This window comes from Scophthalmus maximus, chromosome 11, assembly GCF_022379125.1.
Source record: "Scophthalmus maximus strain ysfricsl-2021 chromosome 11, ASM2237912v1, whole genome shotgun sequence".
NCBI classification, from domain to species: Eukaryota; Metazoa; Chordata; class Actinopteri; order Pleuronectiformes; family Scophthalmidae; genus Scophthalmus; species Scophthalmus maximus.
The window spans coordinates 15,127,100-15,152,881 of NC_061525.1; the positions used below are offsets into that span (position 1 = coordinate 15,127,100).

At 45.0% G+C, this 25,782-nt stretch overlaps 4 protein-coding genes across 4 annotated transcripts; 2 read left to right on the forward strand and 2 right to left on the reverse strand.

Annotated features, from left to right (window-relative positions):
- The first annotated feature begins 321 nt into the window (after nt 1-321).
- scarf1 (scavenger receptor class F, member 1) lies at nt 322-6,951 on the forward strand. The gene is made up of 11 exons (XM_035623841.2): nt 322-643; nt 1,030-1,091; nt 1,260-1,361; nt 2,243-2,783; nt 2,889-3,107; nt 3,587-3,715; nt 4,059-4,165; nt 4,287-4,398; nt 4,598-4,722; nt 5,272-5,409; nt 5,563-6,951. Exons 1-11 carry the CDS (start codon nt 543-545, stop codon nt 6,645-6,647), a joined length of 2,721 nt encoding a protein of 906 aa, XP_035479734.1. The 5' UTR covers nt 322-542; the 3' UTR covers nt 6,648-6,951.
- Nucleotides 6,952-7,517: 566 nt separating this feature from the next.
- vtna (vitronectin a) lies at nt 7,518-13,717 on the reverse strand. The gene is made up of 10 exons (XM_035622423.2): nt 13,577-13,717; nt 12,509-13,492; nt 12,326-12,408; nt 11,601-11,720; nt 11,069-11,506; nt 10,819-10,958; nt 10,550-10,706; nt 10,272-10,424; nt 9,665-10,177; nt 7,518-8,570 (listed from the first exon to the last, which is right to left on the reverse strand). The coding sequence occupies exons 2-10, from the start codon at nt 12,511-12,513 to the stop codon at nt 8,452-8,454; spliced, it is 1,728 nt and encodes a 575-aa protein (XP_035478316.2). The 5' UTR covers nt 12,514-13,492; nt 13,577-13,717; the 3' UTR covers nt 7,518-8,451.
- A 332-nt stretch (nt 13,718-14,049) lies between these two features.
- Nucleotides 14,050-19,429, forward strand: sarm1 (sterile alpha and TIR motif containing 1). The gene is made up of 8 exons (XM_035622421.2): nt 14,050-14,513; nt 15,392-16,010; nt 16,105-16,317; nt 16,450-16,541; nt 16,629-16,955; nt 17,092-17,281; nt 17,812-17,933; nt 18,245-19,429. The coding sequence occupies exons 1-8, from the start codon at nt 14,050-14,052 to the stop codon at nt 18,354-18,356; spliced, it is 2,139 nt and encodes a 712-aa protein (XP_035478314.1). The 3' UTR covers nt 18,357-19,429.
- Nucleotides 19,430-19,464: 35 nt separating this feature from the next.
- On the reverse strand, nt 19,465-23,941 carry slc46a1 (solute carrier family 46 member 1). The gene is made up of 6 exons (XM_035622424.2): nt 23,434-23,941; nt 22,594-22,985; nt 22,012-22,490; nt 21,320-21,403; nt 20,936-21,092; nt 19,465-20,760 (listed from the first exon to the last, which is right to left on the reverse strand). The coding sequence occupies exons 1-6, from the start codon at nt 23,770-23,772 to the stop codon at nt 20,706-20,708; spliced, it is 1,506 nt and encodes a 501-aa protein (XP_035478317.2). The 5' UTR covers nt 23,773-23,941; the 3' UTR covers nt 19,465-20,705.
- Between the last annotated feature and the right edge of the window lie 1,841 nt (nt 23,942-25,782).

The window sequence follows — 25,782 nt, forward strand, 5'->3', positions numbered from 1 at the left end:
AGACCCCATTATTCAAAGAGAATTTGAGCGACACCAGATTCCACTGCTGAATTACATTTACAGGAGCTCAAAGTGATCATGGGACTGTCTTTGTACTTGACTTTCATGACTTAAAAGGACATAGGCGTTCCTCATCATCTCCTGGAAGACTGTCAACAAGAGATTCTGGGAAAAAGGTGAACGTCAGGGGTGTGTGTTTGTGTGTGGCGAGCTTTGTGTGTGAGTGTTCAACCATCTTTAAAAAGCTCCGAGTCTGGCTGAATAGAAGGAAGTGGCTCTGACTTCCCCAGGAAATGGGGAGAGGAAACCTGGGGGCTTCGACCTCTCTGGCTGCACTGGAGCCGCAAGACGACTTACGGGAGAGAAAGAGAAGGAGGGAAGGGTGGAGGGTGGACAGAGAGACATCGCCTCTTGTTGTGCTCCCCTCTGACTGGAAGGAGAACAAACTGAGAGGAAAGAAAGAAGTCAGGACCCGACTGGACATTAAGAGGTGACACTGAAACATACTCGGCTACAGGTTTTGGTGTAGGCCTGGTGTGGAGATGAAGTTTCCCCTCGGCGCTCTGAGCGCTCTGCTCTGCTGCTTGTCGTCCTCCTCACACACACTGGATCCCGCCGGGAAGAACGTCTGCCGCAGTATCAGGTAGACTTCACCTTTACCTTCACACCTGTTGGTTTTTTACATTTTTGGTGAAGGGATGAAACTTTGAAACGGAAACTTGTCGGATACATGTGACCGAAAAATATTTGGACATCCCTGGACCGCTTGAAAAGAAATAAGGATATTCATATTGTTGCTGTGACACATTTTGGTGTAATGAAAATGTATTTCTCAAGGAAATCCACACTCCTGAGTAGAATAGGATTTGCTTGACAGATCCTTTGTCTATCATTTTTTTATTTATATATATTCTTTTCCTTTTAATTGTTTTCTCTGATTATTGTGAGTATTTTTTCTTATTGTGTGGGTTTTTCTTTTGCTAAGTTTCAGCTTCGTCAGGCTGTTTTGATTATTTTTGGTATTTTCAGAGATCCGTCCACACTTGCCTGTTGCACTGGATGGCGTCAGGAGGGAAACGAGTGCACTATACGTGAGTCACTGTATAACTATTCTGATGGACAGCAGTCCGTAGAAATTGTGCATTTACTGCCACCATATTGGCTTTGTTTTCCTTGTCTATATATATATATATATATATATATATATATATATATATATATATATATATATTTATATGTTTGTGTGTGTGTGTGTGTAGCTGTGTGCGAGGGCGAGCAGGCCTGCCTAAAAGACGAGATCTGTGTGTATCCTGGAATGTGTCGCTGCCAACCTGGTTACTTTGGAGCTCACTGCAAAACACGTGAGTTACATTAAAAAGCACAAGATGCTTGTTTTTGTTTGAATTACATTACGCAAATTGCACAAAATATATAAAAAAAACATCCATCCTGTTTAACACATAGAATGGAAAATGAAACATATATGCATGAAAACACTCTATGGTACAAGTAGAGGCAAATTCAAAATGACTAAGGTATCATCGACTTAATATACCCAAAGTACCAAAGGTAAAAGTACCTTCTCAGCAGAGAAATTGCCCCTGAGTGATACACTATATTATTAAGTGGTATCTTATTTTGTATTAGTTTGAGGTGGAGCTATTTTAAATACTGGGAATACAATCTGGAATTATTTAGTCCATTGGTTAATCTGTTTTTTCACTGAATCTGTATTTAAAAGAAAATAAATAGATAAATAGATCTTTATAAGAGAGACCAGCTGTGAGGTAGAGGGAAAAAGTCTCCTTAACTTATATATAGATCTGAAGTAGGAAATGAGACCGCAAATAGTGAGGGATCACAAAACAAAAAAAAGACTACTGCATTAATCTTTAACAACACTTTGCTTTTCATAAACTTTTTAAATGAAAAGTCTGATTTTAATGAGTTGCAAGTGAGTATGTATGTCAAGTAAAGTGAAGTAAATGGTTTGATGTGTAGTGTATAAGTAGAAGTAGTAGTAGCAAAATAAATAAGAACAGTGAAAGTACCTAAAAATTGTATTGAAGTAGAGTACTTGACTAAATGTATTTGTGTAAATGTAGTTAGGTAGATTCCACCTCTTCATACAGCGGTTACAAGGTGTTAGTGTGTATGTAGAGTATCAACAGTGTAGTATAACAGTGTTGTATGTACAGTATTACAGTGTTCTATGTGCTGCGTGTCTACTGGCTGTTATCAGGCTGTCCTCCCGAGTTCTGGGCTCCAGACTGTCGCCAGGTGTGTCGGTGTCACCCGCACGGCCGGTGTCACCCCGTCACCGGTGAGTGCACCTGCAACCCCAACCGCTGGGGTCCCCTGTGCCAGTACGCCTGCAAGTGCACCCGCCACGGCCACTGCCACCCCGTCCACGGCAACTGCACCTGCGATGAGGGCTGGTGGACGCCAACCTGCTCCAAGCCGTGCCAGTGCGTCGGCGGCGGCGCTGCGGGCCCCGGCTGCGAACAGCTCACAGGCCGGTGTCAGTGCCAGAGAGGTCACTGGGGGCTGAAATGTCCCGTCACTTGCAACTGCTACCTGTCGGCGTGCAATCAGCGCACTGGTGTGTGTGAGTGCGAGGCCGGCTGGTGGGGACCCAGCTGTGACCGACGCTGCAACTGTGACCTCACACACAGCATGTGCGACATAGCCAGCGGGCAGTGCCTGTGCCACCCGGGGTACCATGGTGTCTACTGTAACCAGGCCTGTGAGCCTGGACAGTACGGCAGTGGGTGTAAAATGAGGTGGGTCTAAAAAAGGTAGATGTGTTTACACCTGTGCGTCTCTATGCTGAGCTCGCATTGATTGTTTTTATTTCTCATCTTGGACTCTGTCTGGCCTCTCCTCAGCTGTGGTCACTGTAAAGACAACCTGCCGTGCTCTGCCACCGATGGTGCCTGCGCCGCCTGTGATCCCGGCTGGAACGGTACACGGTGCGACCGCCCGTGTCCGTCTGGCTATCACGGTGACGGCTGCCTGGAAAAGTGTCCACGTTGCAGGAACAATGAACCGTGTGACCCCAACACTGGGAAATGTCGGAGGTGTGACCCTGGATGGACAGGACCCAGGTGTGCACACTTAATGCACGCTTAATGCATTTTATTTAACTGACTTTTTCAGCTAATGTCCTGAAAGCTTTTGTCGTAATGCCCTTAGACTTGAGGGGACTAGGATATTTTTTCTAAAGTTAGGGAATTGGAGAAAGAGAAAGTGTTATTTGTTACAAAGTACCTGCCTGCTCCTTATATTTAAGTTTTAAGAAAACATATTTAAAATAATAAGTTACAGATATCACATTTAGATCCCAGACTCTTGTCTTAGGTAAAACTTGAAAATCTGGATACCTGTGGATGATGTCTTTCAAAAACAGCCAGCCTTTTAGAGTGTGTGTACTTTTTTACAGACCTTGAAAATGAGGGTGTGTGTGTGACGATGCTTGTCGTGTCCTTAAGTCCTTACATTTTTTGAAGCAACATCCACAGAAGAGGCAAAGTCCGTTAAGGTTTAGGATTAGAAGTGTCCCTGATCACTGCTCCCTGCTGCCCAGGTGTGAGGAGGCCTGCTCCGACGGGACGTTTGGCGACGCCTGCAGCTTCCTGTGTAACCCTTGTTTCCAGGGTAACTGCCATCACGTGACAGGAACATGTGTCTGTCAGCCAGGCTTCCAGGGAGAGAGGTGAGCCGGCTGGTAGAGTAGAGTCAGGCTTATACAACACACTGTGTTTATAGCAGCACTGTTCATAAGCTCAAACCCAGAGAGCAAACTGTAGACAAATGTGAATTTGTTTTTGTTTTTTCTTAAACCTGACCAAGAGAGTGGTGTAATTATGTGGCGTCGTCATTGTTAAACATATGACATTTGAGGTTCGCGGGTTGAAAGATGCAGAAGGTCTGTTCTTGTTCCTTTAATTTTCTCCTCTATGACGCCACAATGTTTATTTGTCTTTACTGCATATTTTCACTGAGTTTGATATACAGTGTTTTCGTGTAATTATGTTATTCTCGATTTTCTTTTCCAGCTGTAACAGCACCTGCCCTGCCCTGCAGTTTGGACTCAACTGTTCCTCTGTCTGTGACTGTGGTGAAGAGGTCGGCTGCCACCCGGTCACTGGAGTCTGCCCCAACAGTACGTCCATCCATCCATCCATCAACCCATATGACATGGATCACCATATGAGCCTAAAGGGCCTCACATGTTTGTTTGATGTGTGTGTGTGTGTGTGTGTGTGTACGTGTGTGTGTGTCAGGTGGCAGAAGTGCTGTACTAGCAGGCGTGCTGGTCCCTTTGCTCCTGTTGCTGTTAGCCGTGCTCTGCTGCTGTTTGTGTTGTGGAGGAGGCCCCGTTGATGACAAAGACAGGTCTGTGCCTCACTCACCTTTCAAATCAGCCCGTCACAGATTTCTTTATACAATCATCCCGACATATTCTGCATTAATATTAAGTCCACTTACAGTAGCACAGAGGATCAAACCAGAACATGACTGAACTACGCTGAACTGGACCAGACTGAAAACAGTTTGTGGTGTGAAACTCTTACTACACAAACCTTTCTCACAGGGCGACCGTGGCTGATGGAGGCTTGTCTGTTCGGATGAAATATCACGTCTACAGCGTCCTGGCGAACATCAGCGCTGCCCTCCCATGTCTCTCTAACTGGTCCTCTGGTCTGCCTCGTGTCACCGGTGAGTCTGACAACACAGTATTTACAGTGTGGCACAGTATACAGGACAGCACAGTACAGGATGGACCATGTTGTAACTGCCTATCCTCATGAAGACAGTGATAATGTGGTTCAAGAGACATATGTCAGTACTTTTAAACCTTCGCTTTCTTTGGGGGAATGAGTGCATGAGTCATGAACTCATACTGTGATAAATATATAACTTGCTTGATGTGAAATTGTGAAAGTTTAATTTTCACTGTTTATCTCAAGCTCGCCTCTTTTTATGAATAAAGAAAAAACATTTAAATAGATATTTTTATTATGAAATGTGTCCGAATTTATGTAAAAAGTCCCAGCAGCTGTGTTTTTGATGAAATATCAAAAGGAGGAATGGTTTCTTTTATTGTTGAAAGACATGAAGAGCTTTTCAGTGTGGAGTACGGGGGAATATCATTTTCTAAACCACTTGATAAGTGAAATGTCAGAGATAAAGTCCCTCAAGCCTTGTATGGATATGACTAACGTTACCCTCTCTATTATTTAATTTATTTTCACGCCACACACACAGTCTCTCACCATGACCCCGAGCTGACCTTCAACCACAGCTTCATTGAACCTCCGTCTTCTGGCTGGGTGACGGAGGGGTCGTCCTTTGACAGCGATGAGGAGGAGGGAGAAGCGCTCTACTGTGTCCCACCGAGAGAAGGTAGGATCAGGGATAGTTTTTCATTAAACCTTCCATTGCCCTCTTTTGGTGGTGAGCAGAACTGCCACGTGACCTGGAATTTTAATTCTTGATTTAATCTTCCCATTTGTGTCCCTCGCCCCTGTTGTCTGTCTCTGGCCGTCTCTTCGGCAGACATCCCAGCGGTGGCAGGCGGCGAGTTCCAGGAGATGAGCTCAAAGTGTAACATGTTCTTAGACCCATCGGGCTTCAGCAGCGAGGACATCACCTCGCCCTTCAACATCCCTCGCACCTCAAGCATCGCCAAGGCCAAGCGTCCGTCTGTCTCTTTCGCCGAGGGCACACGCTTCAGCCCCAAGGAGAGGCGTGGCTCTGCTCAGGACCCTGGCGCTCTCCTTCGCAACAAACCTAAATCCAGCTGGGGGGTTTTGATGATCTCTGCCCTTCAAAGCCAGGGAAGTTCAGCCAGACCTGGGGACGAGGGCGCAGCAGAGGGTGAGGAGAGGGAAGATGCCGTGGATGAGCAGGCAACAGGCAACCAGGAGTCAAGCTGTGATGCAGGGGACCAGGACGTAGACAGGACCACAACCCGAGCCACCTTGCAGGTCCCTGGGTCGGCAGGAAGAAGACGGACTATGTCCAACACAGCTGTACATAAAGGGAACCAGACACCAATATCTGACTCTGATACTCCAAATAAAGTCACGACAGTGTACGTGACGGTGGGAAAGGCGGGCAGGCCCGTATCAGAGACGAGCCCTGAAGGCCCCGTTCAGGCCATGCTGCGAAGACTCGGCAGCCTTCAGAGACAAAGAGAGCATGAGCCGGGCAAGTCCAAAAGCAAGGGAGGCGAGGGGATTACTAAACCACCCAGGAGGAAGCTTGGAGCTCGGGTGAATGTTTGGGAGCAGGGAGTGCCGTCTGGAGGGGAGGTTGCCGTATGTAAGCCCATGAGGCGGAAGCAAGCGTCCCACAACTCGTCTGACACAACCGCCGCTAGTGACGTTCCACTATCAGAGAGTGGCACTCCCAAACGGCCACTGTCGTCCATTTTGAAGAGCGTGCCAGAGGTGGCTGCAGCCGACTTAGGGTCAGCTGCGAGGGCTGAGGGTGGCACAAGGCCGGACTGCAGTACAGGAGAAACTGAGAGCAACTACCTGACTGTGGGACCAGCGGGAGACGCTGCGAGTCTCACAGAGGTCATCGCCAACGAGGGAGCTGACGAGCCCTGCTACGAAAATATTATGATCAACCTCTGACTAACAACGTCATCAGCAGGTCTGATCCTAACACAGATGCATATATATTTCTCTGATGTTTATCACTGTCACAGACACAAACTGGCTTCAGAAAATTTCAGTTATCAGACTGTGAATTCTTGAATCCTAGTGCTATGATGTTTAACCATTATGTTTAAAGTGCTGCTTATATATTGATATTCATAGGAGAAACAGAAAATATATATTTTGGGTTGAGTTAAAGGCTGCACGGTGGTGTAGTGGTTAGCACTTTGGCCTCACAGCAAGAAGGTTCTGGGTTTGAATCCCGGTTCAAACCAGCCAGGGCCTTTCTGTCTGGAGTTTGCATGTTCTCCTCGTGTATGCGTGGGTTCTCTCCGGGTTCTCCCACAGTCCAAAGACATGCAGAATGGGGTTAGGTTAATTGGAGACTCTAGATTGACCATAGGTGTGAATGTGAGAGTGAATGGTTGTCCGTCTCTGTATGTGGCCCTGTGATAGGCTGGCGACCTGTCCAGGGTGAACCCCGCCTCTCGCCCAATGTCAGCTGGGATTGGCTCCAGCCCCCCGTGACCCTTAAATGGATAAAGCGGTAGACGATGGATGGATGGATGGATGGATGGGTTGAAATAAAACCAAAACAAAGCAAAAAATACCTACCCCAAATCAGATTATTTGGCTGATTCTAAGAAAACCACTTATTGTGTTTATCATCCCTAGTCTAATATGAATAAGAGTATTGGGACATGTGAGCGATCGTTTCTTTTATTTGCTCCAGCAAGGCATTTTGTGTTAAGTGTTTATATACAAGTACTGTAGTATTTGGGCCTTTGTTTGCTTATTGAGTCAGAGGGAATAAAAAGACAGTCAGATAAAAGACTGGAGAGTGGAGAAAGTCAGCTACTCTATTAACTGGGTTGTTCCAGTTGGACAAGAAACAAAGGACAAAAATATCACTACGACTGTGAAGAATCTATCTGATCACAGGATGATGAACCGTATGCTTTATTATTTTTTAAATCTAACACAATGTTTAATGCACGAGAATATGATTTAGTGATGTACTGATGTTTTATCAAAGCACAATTAAGAACAGACAGTAAAAGACTGTGAATATGGAAACAATCGTGACTCTGTACACAGGACATCCTGTAAACATCCGTCAAAAGCCAGTGAAATTGACCTGGGATGCTCTGTCAGTGCAGTATAGTAGTACTGAGATCTACAACCTACTACAGGATCAAAGCAACTGCAGATGTGTCTGATGGAACAGACACATCTTCAAATTCTTGCAATTTAAGACTTTTTCTCTTTCTTACACCAATTTTATGCCATTTTAAGAGTGTTTTATATTTACAAATCACCGTTCATAATTAATAATGATAAAATAAACATTTTGACAGTTGTCTGTAGATACCAGATTGAGAGAAAACCTCTGCGTGGGTCTTTGAATGGATCCAATGTAACACACACCTCAATTATTATGACACACTTAAGATGAAAAGCAGTGAATGTATAAAACAGTTGCAAATAAACAATGTTTTTTTTTAATCAAGACAAACTGCAGTTGTGTTTGATAAAGTCGGTCAGCTGATGTCGAGAACAGGTTACACAACTGCAGAGTTCAGAAAATCTACCCGCTGAACTTTGGCCACAACAAGCAGCGTGTGGACTTTCACTGATCGATATTTCACAAAGTTAATGAGCAGCTAGTTACTTTTGAGAAGTTTGACGCACATTTTTGTAGCCAAAACAGCATTTTTGAGAGAAATCGAATCAATGTCAAACACAAATGTATCAATATACAGCTGGAGATTTGAAACCACTACTTCTCTGCTCCCTTGGGGTCTGAGCAGCCGAGCCAATACTTGGCAATGGATCGGGGATATGAAGGCATGGCGGGGTCAACTCTCTTGGTCCGGAGGTCCACTCTGTAGTATTTATCTAGAAAAAACACAATAGAAGACAATTATTCATTTTTATCTGGGGACATAATTGGTGCACAAAAAGTTAGTGCGTGAGTTCTTGTTGTTGTTGTTGTAATTTTCTGTTTTGGAGCAGCCCTTGGTTGTGCTTGTCTTGAACCCTCTGTGAAAATCCATTAGTAAACATTACAAATAGTTGTGTGAAACAGTCACTACTGCCAGCAGTATCGTGTATCACGTAAAGGTGACGCGCAGAAACACATAGAGGGAACTGCAGTTACTTCAAGCATCTGTTTGTTTGTTTGTTTGTCATGTGGACTAATACACAGCATGTGAAACTAATTCTAATAAGTCTCGTGTGGTGAGTCAGATTTTCGGAAAACTTTGATATAATTACAGAGATCCTCTCTCCGCGCCTGCCAGCCGCCGTGTGTCGACGCAGAGCCGAAACATGTTGTTGGGGTTAAATGAGAACCTCCACTGTTGTGATCACTTTGCCCTTTGCACAACGTACACATAGATAACACAGCGATTGTGTGTTTTTTCATTTAACCACTTAAGTATGTAGATGAATCAATCTTTTTATCTTTTTTTGGGGTCATAACTGTAGTACTTCTTGCGTGAGGGACTGGGTGTGCGAGGCATTTCGGTGTGGTGGGAAGGAACAACGGTCGCAGCCTCCCGAGACGACGACGTACAGCTTTTCTTAGGCATCTTTCCTATCATGTTTTGTATTTTAATGTATTTTTGCGAAGCTTCTTCCTATCTCTTCTACCTCTGACCAAATTAACGTCGTCATTCCACAAATTAAGTTGAATTGGATTAGATTAGATTAAAGGTCCCATGAGGATTTAATTGCAAACTAATAAAATAATACTCATGGGACTTGTTGTTGCCAGCTTATGGTATCCCGTTAAGCCATTTATTAAACAATAATGCCAAATTCTCAGTTTATGTGTTCTCAAATGTGAAGTTTTGCTGCTTTTACCAGTTTAATCACTGTGAATTAAATATTTTGGACACAGTTGGACCATCCTGTGGACTAAAGGTTGAGGGAATAACTGTTTTGTTGAACTGAATCGCTCTGCTTGAATGAACCTGTCCTCTTGTTACCTCCTTTGAAGAAGTAGACGCTCTGAATGGGCAGGCTCCTCTGTCGCTCCCAGTACGACCTGTCATATCTGGAGTCGTAGTTGCCTCTGTTGTTCTGGCGGTATCGATCGCTCCCTCTGCCCTGGTCCCAGTCCTGATCCCAACGTCTGTCCCAGTCCCGTCCGAGTCTCTCCTCCATTTCCATCCTCCTCTCTGCCAACCTCAGACCCATTTCCATCCCCCTTGCAGCCATGTCCTGGCCCATGTTCATCCCCTGCTCAGCCACGGAGCCCCAGTCGGGTGAGCGGCTTTGCCTCCTGCGACCCCACTGCTGTCCGGACTGCTGTCCATACCGCTGGTACCACTGTTGGCCTTGCTGCTGACCCCACTGCTGATCAGGCTCGTAGTTGAAGCGGCGTGGTGGCGACCTCGAGGAAGTCACATAGATCCGGCCCATGAAGGCAGCATCCACCGGAGACTTGAGGCCCTTCCAGTCTTTGTCAATGAAGTGGTGATTGTCATGATGTTGAGGCACTAAAGTCAGAAATATATTACAGTAAGCTGAAAAGGTCAAAACACCTCCCTCCACTCCCAACAAGCATAAGTGATAAACAACAGCACAACTCACAGTCGGAGAAGAGCTCGCTGAAGAAACTCTCATACATGTTGTAGTACACGTCAGTGTAGCGTCTGAACAGTGTGGCCGGAGACCTGTCCGACATGCTGATACACTCCTTATGAGACGGCTGGTGAAAAAACTCATACATGTAATACTGATCCCCTGGAGGAAACAAAAACACGAGCCCTTTTTTACCTTTGCGTAACCTTATGTCAGGCATATGATTTTCCACAGTTTCACACACCAGATATTGTACAGAAATCTGTTGTGAAATATCAGGATTGCACCTTTGAAAAAATAGACTCTCTCTTTCCCATGGTGACCAGAGGCAGGGAGGGCAAACGCAGCATCCAAGTGATCGGGAATTTTATCAAAGCCCACGCTGATGTCTCGAGGGTAGTCGTCATCCAGGACGCCATCGTCAAACCTCCAGAACTTGTTTCCCTGTTGAAAGTTTAATTCGTTTAAACACATACATTTTTTAAAATGTCACAGCAGTGGTCTTACACACTGTTAACTGGTGAGATTTATAAAAGATCATCTTCTGTATCCCCACCTTGAAGATGTAGGTCTTGCCCTGACAGTTGAGGCGGGTGAAGGCAGCATCAATTGGCCCGTCGATGCCCCACACGTCCCTGATGAGCTTTGGATATCCAGGCACGACCGACTTCTCGTTCAGTTCAAAAAAGTACTTCCCTAGAAAACGCACACGAGTATAATTCCTCTTCAACCCCAAGGTTTGCTCTCTATAAATATGTCAGATTACTACATTTGGATATTGCAGTGTTAGATTTCCAGTCACTCACCTCTGAAGGCATAGATAGAGCCATTTTTTTGCTGCATGAAAGAGTCAAAAGGCCTCCCACTGCAGACCTCCGCGTCTGGGTCGGGGGCGTCAGTGGTGCGTGTTGTGACGGGGACGGTGGTCGTCTCAGCTGCTGTACCGCTCTCCGGTGTTTCAGTTGTGACGGGGACCCTCTGTGTAGGGCGGACTGTTTGTGAAATGGGAGTCAGCTGTCTGACAGGGACTCTCTGAAATATGGTGTCGATCAGTCGCGGCGGTTTGCTCATCTCCAGTGTGGTGTCTGGAAGCTGCGGCGGTCTGAAGTCTGAGATGGGCTGCTGTGTGGGCCTCAGCTGACGGACGACCGCGGTAGAAGACTGTGCTGGATGTCCCGGGGAAGCAGTGGTGCCTTCAAGGTGCTCATCATCGTCCTCTGCCAAGGAAAACGTGTCTCCGCGAGCTTCAAAGGGGGATGAAAATCATATCACTGAATGTCCCGTGCTGCAGCGTTTTGACCGATGTATTTTGAACAAATGAGCAGAGGGGCGTCTTACTCATCATCCCGCAGGTGACCTCAAAGTCAGAGCAGCAGCTCTTGTAATACTTGCACATCGAGTCACACTGGCACTTCCTCCGAGAGTCAAAGACATTCTCACAGCGTCCCATACAGGACTCTTGAGATAAGATAACAGTGTGAGAACAATTCATTTGATGTATTTTCATACGGCTTCTCATGTATTCTTCTTCTAACCTAATGAACTTCCTTCTTTGGATAATATAGCTCGAGGGATTGTTTGTGCTTTCCTATATACTTCAATACTTTAACTCATCATCAAATAACAAAATATTTTAATAATGGCCTAAATGACAGCTGCTCAGACAACACAATCGATCTGAAGACATTGCTTTGTGTTTGAGCCTTTTTTGCGACGGACCTTTCTTACTATTTTCTGCTGTTTTATATGTTAATGAATTAATTGTATATAAATAATCACCAAACTGACTCTTGAGCAACATGCTTGTTAGCAGCTATTACTGTAATAAATATATATATATATATTTGTAGACAGGGCACTAAAAGTTTCAATATGCTGTTAAGTGTTAATTATTAGGACATGACCAAAAAACACAAGTATACACTGTTATGCCCACGTATTAACATGAACACTTAAATCACAACAGCAAAAGACACATTATCAATTCTGACTGTAACATGATAATCCTTCACTGACTTCACTGTATCTTTTTCACTGCTGACCTGATTTAAAGTTGTACTCACCATCTGCAGCAAAAGTCTCGGCGAGCAGGGCGAGCGGCAGCAGCAGCAGGACGACGACGACGACCCGCAGCCTCATGTTGCCTCTGCAGTGTGTGAGGACAGAATGAGAATGTGATGATGGACTGCGTGCTCCCAATCATTGGAAACATGTGTCAGTCACCCCGCTTCCTTGTTTGCTCTTACCTCATTGGTAAACGTCTGTCAACCCAATGAACAGAAGCACAGAAAGAAAGAGCTCGACAGGAAACAAAAGTTTAAAGCCATGTGATCGTCTGTTGAACTCTGACCGCTCAACTTGTGAACTGCACCTGCAAAATGTCCTTCTTTCTATTTTTAAATTATGGAATCACCACCACAAGGTGGGTTTACTGAGTCGCAACCTTAGAACGAAATAGCATCCACAACAGTGAAGCAGAAGTTTTACAGCAAACAATCTTACATGAAACATGGCTTCATAGTAAAACTTTACCAACCACTCAATATTTATTATTTTGTGAAAAAAAAATCAATTTGGTAAAACACAATTATTATTTTTTTTAAAGTTTGTTCAACTTAAACTTAACAGGCCAAGACAATTAATAACTTTAAGTTGAACACACTCCATTCATTTGTGTTTTACCAATTGAAGTAATTCTTTTTAAGTTGAGTTCTTTTTGACTTTAAGTTCTTTTTCAGTACACAGCCACAAACACACGCAAAAATATATATATATCAGTTGCAAACAATCACCAGATGATACGCCAGCTTTGACATCATTTGTAAATATAATTTCACAAGCTTAGTATTGACCCTTACTTGACACCAAACACTCTACCAGTTTGATTCCTTCATTCCTTTCTAACGTTCCCATCTCTTCATGCCACAAATTCACACACACACACACACACACACACACACACACACACACACACACACACACACACACACACACACACACACACACACACACACACACACACACACACACACACAGCACATTTCACGGGCTGTTCTCCACTTCCTCCAGCAGGGGGCGGTCCTCTCGACCAGCCCTGGTGCAGGGAGGAGAGAGGAGAGCAGCAGGAGCGACGAGGGGTGTGCTTCATTTCCTCTACATTGCCGGCCGTCTTGGGAGCCGGTGGGCGGTGCAGACCCCTGGAAGATACCCACAGCCTGGCGGATGCTGACCTAAAGATGCGATAGGTCAGGCGCTGCTGTGGGAGAGTCGGAATCTTATTTTTTCTATATGTTTGTTTCTATAAACCGTCCTACGTCGTCGTGGGATGCGGTGGAATGAGACACCTCTATGAGATGAACACAGCGTCTTTGTCTGCAAATCCTCTATGAAGACGAGATAAAGAAACAGACAATAGATAATTTTTTCCCCCCCTCTGGAAAACAAGCAGGATTTGCTTCGCTGTTTTTTTTTCTTCTCTTCAGTTTGTGGCCCTGTGCGCTGAGATGTGTCCTCTTTGAGAACATCGATCGATGGCACGAGAGCCACAGAACCGCAGCTGTGAGCGTAAACATCCCGCGACCTGCTCATGGGTGCTCATGTGCTTGCTACCGGGGATGACACCCGGAGAGAAGGGCTGCACGTTGACGAGAGCTGTCATGTTTGATTTCCACCCGAGGCCTTGGGAGTAGCTGACCGGACATCACTGAAGCAGCCTCTGCATCCTTTGTAAACAAACGAGCCGCAGCGAATCCCTTGATTCCTCTGTTTAAAGACACCGTGCCGGTCGATGCTCCTTCTCCTGACGCTGTTCCTGCGGAGGCTCCATCGACACCTCTTCGGCATGTTCAGCTCGGACAGACTCGCGGTGCCGGTGTACGTCGCCCGGCTGCAGGGAGCCAGGAGCGGACCGGCCTGCGACCCCAGAGCCGTGTCCCCGGGCGTCAGTGCCGACGTGCGGGCGGCGCTGGACGGCTCGCTGCCCGAGCTGCGCGCCGCCATCCGGAGGCTCAGGTGCGCCCGGGAGACGCGCGGCGCGGACGAGACGCGCGCGGCCATCGCGGAGATCTTCCAGCTGGTGGAGGAGGCCTGGGTCCTGCCCACCGTCGGCCGCGAGGTGGCCGAGGAGATCTGCAACAGGATCCGGCTGGACGGGGGCCTGGAGCTGCTGCTCCAGCTGCAGCAGACGCCGGCCGTGGAGATCACCTACGAGTCCGCCAAGCTGCTGGAGCAGATCCTGATCTCGGAGAACAGGTGGGGCGCTGGAGGACGCAATGCGACCGCCTCCCTTTCGACTGCTTTTAGAAGTTCAGAGACCGAGTCGGACAAGGGTTCTGTTCGCGCATGAATAAAAGAAAGACAACACGAATATGATGCAGTGCAATAACGTAGCAGGTGATACTCCACCGAGAACAAAATGAAACACGGGTTAGTGTAATGCAACAATCAATAACCTCAAACTAGAGCCACAAATAGGATCAAGTTATCTAGTCAACGTCTAAACAAGATAAGATAAGATAAGATAAGATATTCCTTTATTCGTCCCACAATGGGGAAATTTGGTTGTTACAGCAGCACAGTGGACAGAATATAGGAGAATAGCAGAATAGAAAGACATTTACAGTTTAAAAATCAACAAAAACAGTATGTATGTACAAAATATAACAAAATGTAAAAATATAAATAATATGTACAGAGCCGTAGCAATAGACCAAACTACCTCGGTGGGTGATGCAAGGCTGTTGTTATCGTATTTTCTTTCTTTTCTTAACTAATCAAATGTGTTAAGTGCACAAAATATAAGAAACAAATGATATCTTGACATTTCTGTGGTCCAAAAGTGAAGTACGGTATTTTGGTGTCCCGAGGGGCGTGGCTTACGGAAGCCCAAGAGCTTTCTTGGGCATTTATGTCGTTTTAACTTCATTCTCCGCGTCATGTGCTCTCTTTCATATTCTATTTTATGTTTTGAATATGATGTGCGTTATTTCTATACAGTCAAAATATAAATTGTCACTGCACTAGACCTGTTATTCCCTAACCTGTTCCGTCTAATCATGATCTATGGATTGCTCTTGTCCGACAAACAGTGTTTTGTGAGTCAGTTGTTGTCATCATGTTTCCATTGACAGAGATTATATAGCTCGCATTGGTCTGGGGGTCATCCTCAACCTGACCCGACAGCAGGACGACGCCCAGCTGGCTCGCAGCGTCTCGGGGATCCTGGAGCACATGTTCAAACACACCGAGGAGACGTCCGTCCACCTCATCTCCAACGGGGCCCTGGACACCCTCCTCTACTGGTGCCGGGGCACAGATCTCACCGTGCTGCGACACTGCGCCGTGGCCCTGGCCAACTGTGCCATGTACGGAGGCCACCGCTGCCAGCGATGGATGATCGAGAAACAGGCGGCCGAGTGGCTCTTCCCGCTGGCTTTCTCCAAAGAGGACGAACTCATTCGGTTCCACGCATGCCTGGCTGTGACTGTGTTAGCCGCGAACAAAGAAATTGAGAAGGAGGTGGTGAAATCTGGGACCTTAGAGCTGGTGGAGCCGTTCATTGCCTCTTTGGATCCGGATGACTTTGCCCGCAGTTTATTGGACAGTGCCGACTGCATGCAGGGCAGGACGGCGTCTGATCTGCAGCACCTCTTGCCCTTACTGGATGGCACAAGGGTGGAGGGAAAGTGCATTGCAGCCTTTTACCTTTGTGTTGAGAGTAGCATTAAGTCCCGTCAGCGCAACACAAAGGTACAATTACTGTCCACTTTCCATAGAACTCAAAATGTTAGCAAGTACTGTCTGTGTTACTTTATTGTGACTGAGTTCTGTCCTCTCTTTTAAGATATTTCAAGAGATTGGAGCAGTGCAGAGCCTAAAAAGAATCGCCATGTACTCCAGTAATGGCACAGCCTGTGCCCTCTCCAAGCGGGCCCTGAGCATGATGGGAGAGGGAGTGCCGAGACGTATCCTGTCATGTGTTCCAAACTGGAAGACCTGTGAGGTGCAGACGTGGCTGCAGCAAGTTGGCTTCAGTAGCTACTGCGGCCGTTTCAAGGTGAGTCAAATATCAGAGAGTCATTACTTAATAGGGCCAAACAGATTTAGCCACCGGTTCCTCAACAGCTCAGTTCAACAGTTGATCTGTCAGCAATGTGTCTGACATAATTCTCACTGCTTTGTTATGTAGGAGCTGGAGGTGGACGGAGACCTGCTGCTGAACATCACTGACCCGGATCTGAGCATTGATCTGGGCATGACTCCGGGCCTCACTCGAAAAAGGCAAGTGGCAAAAACCCCCTTTAAACATGAGGATCTAAACTAAAGCAAAACGTGTCTCATTGACCGTTTCAATTTTTACCTGTCCAGATTCCTGAGAGACCTGCGTGTGTTGAAGACATATGCCAACTACTCAACATGTGACCCACACAACATGGCTGACTGGTTAGTTGAGGTGGACCCCCGCTTCCGTCAGTACACCTACAGCCTGGTCCAGTCTGGAGTGGATCGCAACAACGTCCAGAACCTGACCGATCAGATGCTTGAGCACGACTGCCACATCGATAACGGAGTCCACAGGGCCAAGATACTGTCCGCTAGCCGCAGGCCTTTAAAACCCAGCCACACCGACGCCCAGCCCGCAGGGCCCGACGTGTTCATAAGCTACCGCCGGACCACCGGCTCCCAGCTGGCCAGGTAAAATCTGAATTAGGATAAGAGGAGAAGAGAAAATATGTAAATAAAAGCCAGGAAGGAAAAGTTGTCGGTGCACAAGCATAGAATCAAAATCTGTGTGTATTCATCCTCTCCTTTCTTCCTGCCCCGTCTCAAGTCTACTGAAGGTTCACCTGCAGGTCCGAGGATACAGCGTCTTCATAGATGTGGAGAAGCTGGAGGCCGGTAAATTCGAGGACAAGCTGATTCAGAGCGTACAGCGAGCACGCAACTTCATCCTGGTCCTGTCCGCCAACGCGCTCGACAAGTGCATGGGTGACATGGCCATGAAGGATTGGGTGCACAAGGTCAGTAGTTGTTCATTTTCTAGATACGAGGATCTCCGTGTTGAAATGTCAGGTGTCATTGTATCTCACTTTTACCTAAACGCCTTTATCAAGATAGTCCACATTGACATTGATGTAAAACAGCTGAACAGTTTTACATGGATTGAAAACATCAGTTTTGTGGAGGGTGCATGTAACATTCAAACTTTATGGATTGTACATTCATTTATCTGTGGGTGGTATTTTTGGATTCCTCTAGAGAGGATGTGAACTCGATACATCTGGAGATATCTCATGTGTACTATTACCTACTTTTAGCTACATGCTATTGTCCCTTGCAACGAGATCTGAAAATTTCACTTCCCTTTGTCCTTTGCAGAAATCATGGGAATTGAAAGTGTCTGCACATTTTTATCAGTCCAGTCACATTCATATTCCCCAAATGAGCTTACAGTTGCTTGCTGTTTTAAATTTGCAGATGCGTCTAGTCATTTGTGCTTTCATCCCATTTCACTAGCTCATATACTATAAAATGTTCATTTACTTTGCAGGAGATTGTCACAGCCATGGCTGGTAAGAAGAACATAGTTCCTGTTACAGATAATTTCATGTGGCCTGACCCCATGTCTCTGCCAGAGGACATGAGGGCAATTCTCAACTTCAACGGCATCAAGTGAGTCTGACACTCTCTGTTACACTCAGCACGTCTCTTGTGTGATTTGGGTTGGTACATTTTGCTGTTCGCCCGGTGTTAATCCAGCTGATTTAATAGATTTGTGGTTGTGTGATGGCTTTCGCAGTCCCTCTTCATGCGAACATTATTAATTTTCAAAGCCTCATATTTCTCTAGTGAATATGTTATCAATACAAGAGTTCTTTTGATTGTTTACGTTGTGTTTAGCAGATCTGAAAAATATCCATCAGAACTATACTATAAAACTATAATTCTGATCATCATATGCCTGTTTCCCTCTTTTGACACAGGTGGTCTCATGAATATCAGGAGGCCACGATCGAGAAGATCCTCCGCTTTATTAAGGGACGCCCGGACCAAATCGACGGCCCAGACGCCTCCAAAGAGCAGAAAAAGAAGTAAAAGTGACTCTTCGCTATATTAACTTTCGATGGTGCCAAATTCCACATGGCCTATGGTGAACTGGCCGGCAGCTTCGCCTGCTCTGCCCCAACGCATGTGAAGTGAATTTGATTGCCTAAGTTAAAATGCTCACATAATGACCTAATATATTGCAAACGATAAATGGATTTTAATAACCAATCACAGATTGTATATAGTAAACTCTAAGCCTTTAATGTTAGTATCCTCACACTGCTGTATACGTATAATCAGGTAGGCCTTCCGTCTCTCAGGAAAACCACTGTGATAGATCAGCTGTCACTGGCCCGCAGCAAAATCAACATCCACTGACACATCAGTCTTCGTAAAACCTAAAAGGGAATCATCTTTCGTTTATACTAAACATTCATAGGACCAAAGCAGGTCGCCGTCTTAACTGACATGTGTGTAATGTTTGGGTTGTGGCAGAAAAGAAACCCATCCAAAGCATCCAATTGATTTCATGATGAGAGTATCCACAGGGGCCGTGATCTAAGCTGGAGGCACTTTGTACAATACTATGAGCTACATGCTGTATAACTGCATGCCTAATCTAACCAAACAGGCTAAAAACATGCATATGGTATTAAAGTTTTCCTTCCTTCTGTAAAAGTGGATAAAATCTTTCCTTTGAATTGACGTACATGAACTCACAGTACAATTAAATTGGTAGCTCCTTGATGTTTTATCTGCCAGTGTTAAGTCTGTTGAGTGAAGATCTGGCCGCTTTTGCGGTTGATATTTCATCCTTGTTCCCACCAACAAAACGAAATCAAGCAATATCATACACTTAGGTCTGTGAAAATATAAAAGATAAGCGGCAAATATCTTGTTGTAGATCAACTTCCTGCTTTGATGATGCTGAAATAAATACTTGATGAAACATGTAACATCTTGCAAATCAACCAAAGTCATGAAGATTTGTTGGTCACATTTTGTTCTAAAGATATTACATTAACTTACGTTCTGCAGGGATTTCATGTACTGCTCTTGCCTTAATATTGTTTGCCTTTGAGGTCCTAACCATCTATTAAAAATACTCAGTTTATACTGGATTTCTTTTACTCATCATTTTTTTAATGGCTTCAGTGTAAAACAAACAGAATTGGGTACATTTATTCGAAACATGATAAAAAAATTATGTGTTGTAAAAAAAAGTAGTGAAATCATTTTTTTAAATTCACTTCATTACATGTGAAATGTAAACAAACACACATTTTACCACAATCTTTATCACAAACAATCCAAAGACGATCCAGCTCTATTACAATAAATACAAAAAATTGCAATTCATCAATACTACGCAAGGGATTATGGCGAAGAATAGGCAGCTTCATTGGCCAGTCTTTGTCTTTGTGTGTCTGAGGAATGGCTCTGATCACATGATCTCAGCAAACTGTGCCGTGTCACAAATGATCTCCACGCAGATCAATTCACAGTGGTTTAGTTATTGCTTCACTTAACGTTGTGACTTCCCTTTGTGCATTTTAAGGCTGATCCTGCAGCTCCTGTCCCCTCAGTGTGGACCTTGTGACCCCTGTGTGTGTGTTGGGCTGTAGGGCTGTTGCTCTGGGAATATCCAGTGTTGTTCAGGGTGTTTGGACTGTGCTCGCTGCTTTATGGGAAAAGGAGGAAGGGAGGGCGGGCGGAGGGTCAAGGTGTAACTCAGTAATCCCTGGCTGCTGCTGTTTCACTTATAGTTGGGTTTGGACATGTTTGAATCTGAAGAGTTTTGATGATGTCACTGCTTGAGGGTTTTATGGACCAATTCTACCACTTCAGATTTGGGGTAACCCTTACAATGGCTGACTCCGCTCAACTGACAGTGTGCAAGTACTCTGATTATTTACTCTAGTAAAAGTACCACAATGTATAAATATTCTGTTACCAGTGATATCCCGCAATCAAAATTTCATCTCAGTGAAAGTAAAAAAGTATTAGAATCAATATTTTATATATTCTGGAATATAATAACCAATGTATTTATCTGAACATCCCTTTAATGTAGCAGCTGGTAAAGGTGGAGCTCGTTGTATCTTGTTGACTGACCCCCAGGATCTGAGAATGCAGTGTTGTCACATGAAACAAAGTGTGCATACAAAAATTGTGCGTGGCTGACAGAGACTTCATTAAAGTCAAATGTCCAGCATCTTATAATTAAGACGAAAAAGGTTTTTCATTGAAGTCAATCAGGAGATTTGATTCTTCCTCCTTTGGTTTGATCACTTTGGTGTGATTAGGTGGTCTCTGTCAGAGTGGCTCACCTCACACACCCGACACCAGGATGAACTTTAACCCTGTGTAAGGTTCCTGCCCTCTGCAATAATCAGGTCAGGATGCTGCGGAGTCTCTTTGGTCTCTCCTCTGGTCTAAACATTGCAGGGTCCTAGAAAGACAGACATGAAAATTTGTGAATATTTTATGTTCATTTTTAAAGGAGTAGGAGAATATAGAATTTCTCTTTTTTCACAGGCATCTTTTGGGAATATCTTGCTTTTATAACAAGAATACAATGTTAAAAAACAGAGAAAAGACAGTTCATGAGACAAGAGCAGTCTCACCCGATTATTCCAGCGGGGATGAAGAGGATGACGGCAGCAAAAAGGAAGGTAAAGCCCTTCATGAAGTGCAGCGTGGCTGGGTAGAGAGAGTTGAAGATACCACTTCCCACCAGAAAACACAAGCTCTCCACACAGGCAACAGAGGCAAACAGGGCACCTGGGACAAAACACAAACACAAGCAAACAGCTACTGTATGTCCATCCTGACAAAGAGACAAGTACTTCAAATTAAACAGCAACTGGTGCAATACTGATCTAAATTAAGTTTTATTGATGCATTCAAACAATACAAAGCTGTGCTGCCTCTCATTTCTTAACAATATACTGTTTTAATAAAAGCATTGCCCAGTTTGCTTTGGTGTTTATACGTGATCGGACACTGACCTTGCTCTGATGGGTCCACCAACTTTGACAGCTTCGACCTGAGCACCGGCGTCGCAGCCATGAAGAGGAAACACAGACCGTAACCTGGAGACGCAAAAGATAACTGATAAGCAGGAGTCAGTCACTAAAACCATTATAAATTTGTCAACCAATTTAAGAACTCCAAATTATTTTACTTCTTTGCTAATAATCATTCTGTCATGTCACATAATAAAGTGTTAAACTTTTTCTCTCTGTTCTATGTTGCTTTGCAATAACTAATACCTAAATCCAACCTTGAAACAACATCAACATGTAGATACCACCAATAAGATTTTCAACGCTGTCTTTATATTTTTTATAAACGTATTTGTTCACATTCTGTCATGAGATGGTCTGTACATTATTTTGCAACCAATCTCTGAAATCCTCAGTACATTGCAAAACCTTTGTGGATAATGTTAATTATTATCACGGGTTACGAGCAGAGAAATTACTTCATAACACCTGACGAGAAGCGAAGAGGATGTTACTTTATTTTATTTTATTGCCTGGCCCTTTAATTTACCAACATACTCAGCTTGTCAGTCTGTCACGTGCGGAGCTGAACTCTGACAGCATTTGGCTGATAATGTGAGATCTTATTCTTCCTTTGGCCAAAAGGAGTTTGCATGTTTGCAGTGAGGTGATCAACCCATTCCAGAGCCTCTCACCCATGAACATGAGTTGGGTGGTGTCGGCTACAGAGAAGACCACCAGCCCGATAACATTGGAGGCCAGACCCACGATAGCCACCCAGGAGTCCTCCAGGCAGAGCTGCATGAGCTTCAGCCCCAGCAGACTGGTCAGGTAGGCCAGGTGCTGCGCTGCAGAGCCGTAGCCAATGAGGGCGGGCCCCCAGCACAGCGGCGAGCTCAGCTCATACAGCACGTACAGCTCCCTGCTGCCGAAATGTACAGTCACCACCAGAAAGAAGCACAGCGTGTATAGCCACAGCTTGCTCCTGTGAAATCTCCCACCAGCCTCGCTGCTGCTGCCTCCCGTCGAGTAGAGCTGCCAGACAGCCTTGTAGTGGCGAGTGGTGAGGAGCTTCGCACCAGGGTCTGGCAGGACAGACTCGCGGACAAACAGGTAGGCGTACATAGCTGCGGCCAAGTTGGTGGCCAAGACCAGCCAGAATGGATTGATGTACCTAAAACACAGGCAGAAACATGTGAGGGTAATGTTAAAGGTAAAGAGTTTGAGTCTGAGCAAACTGCACTGGAGTGACACGTCTGTAGGATTCTGTTTCCTACCCTTGCGCCCGCCGCCACTGCCCTCCAATGATGCTGGCCAGCATCCCTGACAGACCCAGACAGGCCTCCAGCACTGCCACCCGGAAGGTGCGCGACCTTCTGTCACTGGTGTCGGCCACGTACGCGAAGCACCCGGCCAGGATGGCGTTGAAATCCCCCGAAAGGCCGCTCAGCATTCTGCCCAGCAGGAAGTAGACCACGGGCAGCTTCAGGTACATCACCACCAGGTAAACCACCGCCTGCAGCGCCAGGCCAAAGTTGGGGAGGATGAGGACCGGCCTCCGACCGGCGCGGTCGCTCCACGAGCCCAGGAAAGGCACCACCAGCAGGCCTACGGAGAAGCCTGCCAGACTGATGTACAGGTTCCAGTGGGCTGTCAAAGTTTCCACCTCCTGACACACAAAAACATGAGCAACAGTGTGGGGATGAAGTTAATCGCCATATTTTTCATCAGGGAGAAGGATTGTTGAAAAACACACTGCTTTTCCTCATTCAGAGGTTTAAGAAAATACACTATAGTTAATATTTATAATTTATAATTAATTGATTCTGGACGACATTAACACAGAAATGTGAAACCTTTTATCTTACTCGTGAAAAATAAAATTGTTAAAGTTTGGGAAGAACTTAGAAAACCTTGCTTTATGAATGTGAAAGATTACTCATGCAAGTCAGTGGTTTGTTATCACATTGACATTTGGTGGTAATATCTTTGGGCATAATTGTTACAGAACGATCAGAGTTATTGCAAACAAAATGTTCCCAGACGGAGGAGAGTGACGTGATCATCGCGCATCACCACACCACCACGCAACCCCGACAGAGGCGCAGGACCGTCACCTTCTGCAGGGGGTCGGGGCTCGCGGAGCTGTTGCCGCACTCCGACCTCTTGGAGCCGTTGTAGCCGAGGTCCTCGCTGATGCGGTCCCACAGGTACTGAGTGGACAGGGGCGCCTGCAGGGCCAGAGAGAACATGGAGAGGAACAACACCGGCTCCACGGACACCGGCAGCGGGCAAGCCAGCGGCGGGGGTCGCGCGGAGCAGCCGGTGGTGTTGGTGGTGGTGGTCGGTGCGTCATCCTCGTCTCTGTGGCCGCACGAGCTCGACGGTCGGTCCTCCGCCGACGTCGCGTCGAGGACGTCGCCGGGAAGAATCGCTGCGGTGTCCGACTCGTCCATGTCAACATGAAGTGTGTTAACTTGTCGGACCTGGTCTTCACAACATTAACCCGCTCGTTGGTCTTTCCCCTCCCTGCAGCGGTGTAGCCCGTGTTGCTACCTAGCTACCCATGCTAACGCTAGCTTGTTTACGCGGACGGTGTTTTTGTGTTTGGTTAAAATAAAAGGAGCTGGGGGGGGGGGGGGGGGGGGGGGGACTTGAAACAGCTCAGCCAATCTGAGGAAGCGACACTGGAGCGACACCACCTGGACGAAGAGGTGAACTACACTTCACTTCACTTCAACTACAGTCCTATACATGACTGTGCAGACGTGGCAAAACGTGTGAATACCCTTAGATGTCACTAATACAAAGCTCATTTGCCCTCACTAAAACAAGCTCAAAGCTTTATTTTCTTTTCTATTAATCTTTTAATTACCAGGAAGGTTCCATTAAGGTACACTATGTATAAACCAGAGGGGGAACCCTTCATAGAAGGCCCAACATATCAGCATTTTAAATGTCACCTTTAACATATTTCAATTAATAACAATCATCTCTTTTAATTCTAATTTTTGTCTGATTTTCAATCAAGTTTGCCTCAGAACTGTCAGTGTAAGTGACCTAAAACCATGAAAATAGAGTTATCTAATCAGATTTAGTTGTTGTTGTTGTCTCTAGGCAGAAAAAAGGTTAGAGCTCTCTCACTCATTGGCTCACTTATTCCAGGCATGTGGTGCATGAAAGCAAATGGCTGATTTATCCTGCTCTGCTCAGGTAGTTCAGGGAGATATATTCTCAGACTGAAAGTTGTTAAAATAAAAAGAAAAGAAAAACTCTTCTGTCATGCACACCTGCGTGCCTTTTTAAAATTGTATTATTTTTTAAAATCATATGTTTGAAACATTGAAAATCCCAGCAAACAGCATCATGTAGTTTATATAAAAAAGGCTTTGGAATAATAAAGAATAGATAATGTCAATTACCTTTGTCAACTTATTTCAGTCATTAAAAATGTCAGAGCATCTCCAGACTTCATGGCCTGGCACTTGTGCACAAAGGGATAAAAAATGTATTTTTATTGTTTCATTTGATGGAGACAGTGTTGCTCATTGATCAACATCAACAACAAAACAAAACACACTTTCAGGGGAAGAAGCAGAACAAAAAACTTACTTCCCCTCACTATCTATAGCAGATACAGACTCAGGCAAATTTGCTCTATTCATAATTTCTATATTTTTTCAAAGAAAAAAGGAAAGGGAGATGGCTCTCTAATTGCCTTATACACGCAAAACACACCCATTTAGGTGACTAAGTAAAAGCTTTCTAAATTATTTTTTTTAAATAGAGTCTCTATTAAGTGCAACGTGTAAAGCACAAGGTGTGTCCAAATCCACATTTGAAAAGTTTAATGGTGGAAAACAAGGTTGTTGCTCCAGGTGCATGGCTTTAAAAAGGCTGTACATAGTCCCTTAGCTAATTATTGGTGAATTAATCATGGGTATGTTTTGCAATAACATGCCTTCCCCCATTCCCATTAAAACCCTGGTGAGCTACATATATATATATATATATATATATATAAATAAAAATATATAATACTGTCTTGATAATGTGTGCTTTTTTTTGGGTCACTTGCTGATCAATGTCTGCGGCCTGCAATTGGCTACACCTCATTTTAAAATCAACACACCTCACCATCTGTAATCTCACCCAAGAAAACACAAATTTATTTGACATTCAAAGACTTTTGTAATATTGTTTTTGTACGTCCCCTGAAACCTTTTTTCTTTCTTTCAAAATTGATATTTTTTGACATAAAGACGATTATCTACAATTGTAACAATGTGTGACAAAATTGAAATTACAAATGTCACTTTTTTTATCATACCAACTGAAAGTATTTTCCCTGAGCAGTAACTGTTATGGACTTTCGCCTCTCTCCGGCAATTCTATTCTCATCTGTTCACTTTACACATACACACAGAAGGAGCGGGATCTGGTTTATCTACATTTCAGCCACTGTG

What these genes read in the sequence shown, in the direction of transcription:
- scarf1 (XM_035623841.2), top strand. Translation starts at nt 543, where the DNA reads ATGAAGTTTCCCCTCGGCGCTCTGAGCGCTCTGCTCTGCTGCTTGTCG. An exon ending in TGGAGCTCACTGCAAAACAC is followed by an intron (nt 1,362 to 2,242) that starts GTGAGTTACATT and finishes GGCTGTTATCAG; the next exon opens with GCTGTCCTCCCGAGTTCTGG. An exon ending in CCCGTTGATGACAAAGACAG is followed by an intron (nt 4,399 to 4,597) that starts GTCTGTGCCTCA and finishes CCTTTCTCACAG; the next exon opens with GGCGACCGTGGCTGATGGAG.
- vtna (XM_035622423.2), bottom strand. An exon ending in CTCTATCTATGCCTTCAGAG is followed by an intron (nt 10,959 to 11,068) that starts GTGAGTGACTGG and finishes TGCGTTTTCTAG; the next exon opens with GGAAGTACTTTTTTGAACTG. An exon ending in GAGAGTCTATTTTTTCAAAG is followed by an intron (nt 10,425 to 10,549) that starts GTGCAATCCTGA and finishes TGTTTCCTCCAG; the next exon opens with GGGATCAGTATTACATGTAT.
- sarm1 (XM_035622421.2), top strand. Translation starts at nt 14,050, where the DNA reads ATGCTCCTTCTCCTGACGCTGTTCCTGCGGAGGCTCCATCGACACCTC. An exon ending in ATCCTGATCTCGGAGAACAG is followed by an intron (nt 14,514 to 15,391) that starts GTGGGGCGCTGG and finishes TTCCATTGACAG; the next exon opens with AGATTATATAGCTCGCATTG. An exon ending in ACCGGCTCCCAGCTGGCCAG is followed by an intron (nt 16,956 to 17,091) that starts GTAAAATCTGAA and finishes CCCCGTCTCAAG; the next exon opens with TCTACTGAAGGTTCACCTGC.
- slc46a1 (XM_035622424.2), bottom strand. Translation starts at nt 23,772, where the DNA reads ATGGACGAGTCGGACACCGCAGCGATTCTTCCCGGCGACGTCCTCGAC. An exon ending in CAGTGGCGGCGGGCGCAAGG is followed by an intron (nt 22,491 to 22,593) that starts GTAGGAAACAGA and finishes CCTGTGTTTTAG; the next exon opens with GTACATCAATCCATTCTGGC. An exon ending in GGTGGACCCATCAGAGCAAG is followed by an intron (nt 21,093 to 21,319) that starts GTCAGTGTCCGA and finishes GTTTTGTCCCAG; the next exon opens with GTGCCCTGTTTGCCTCTGTT.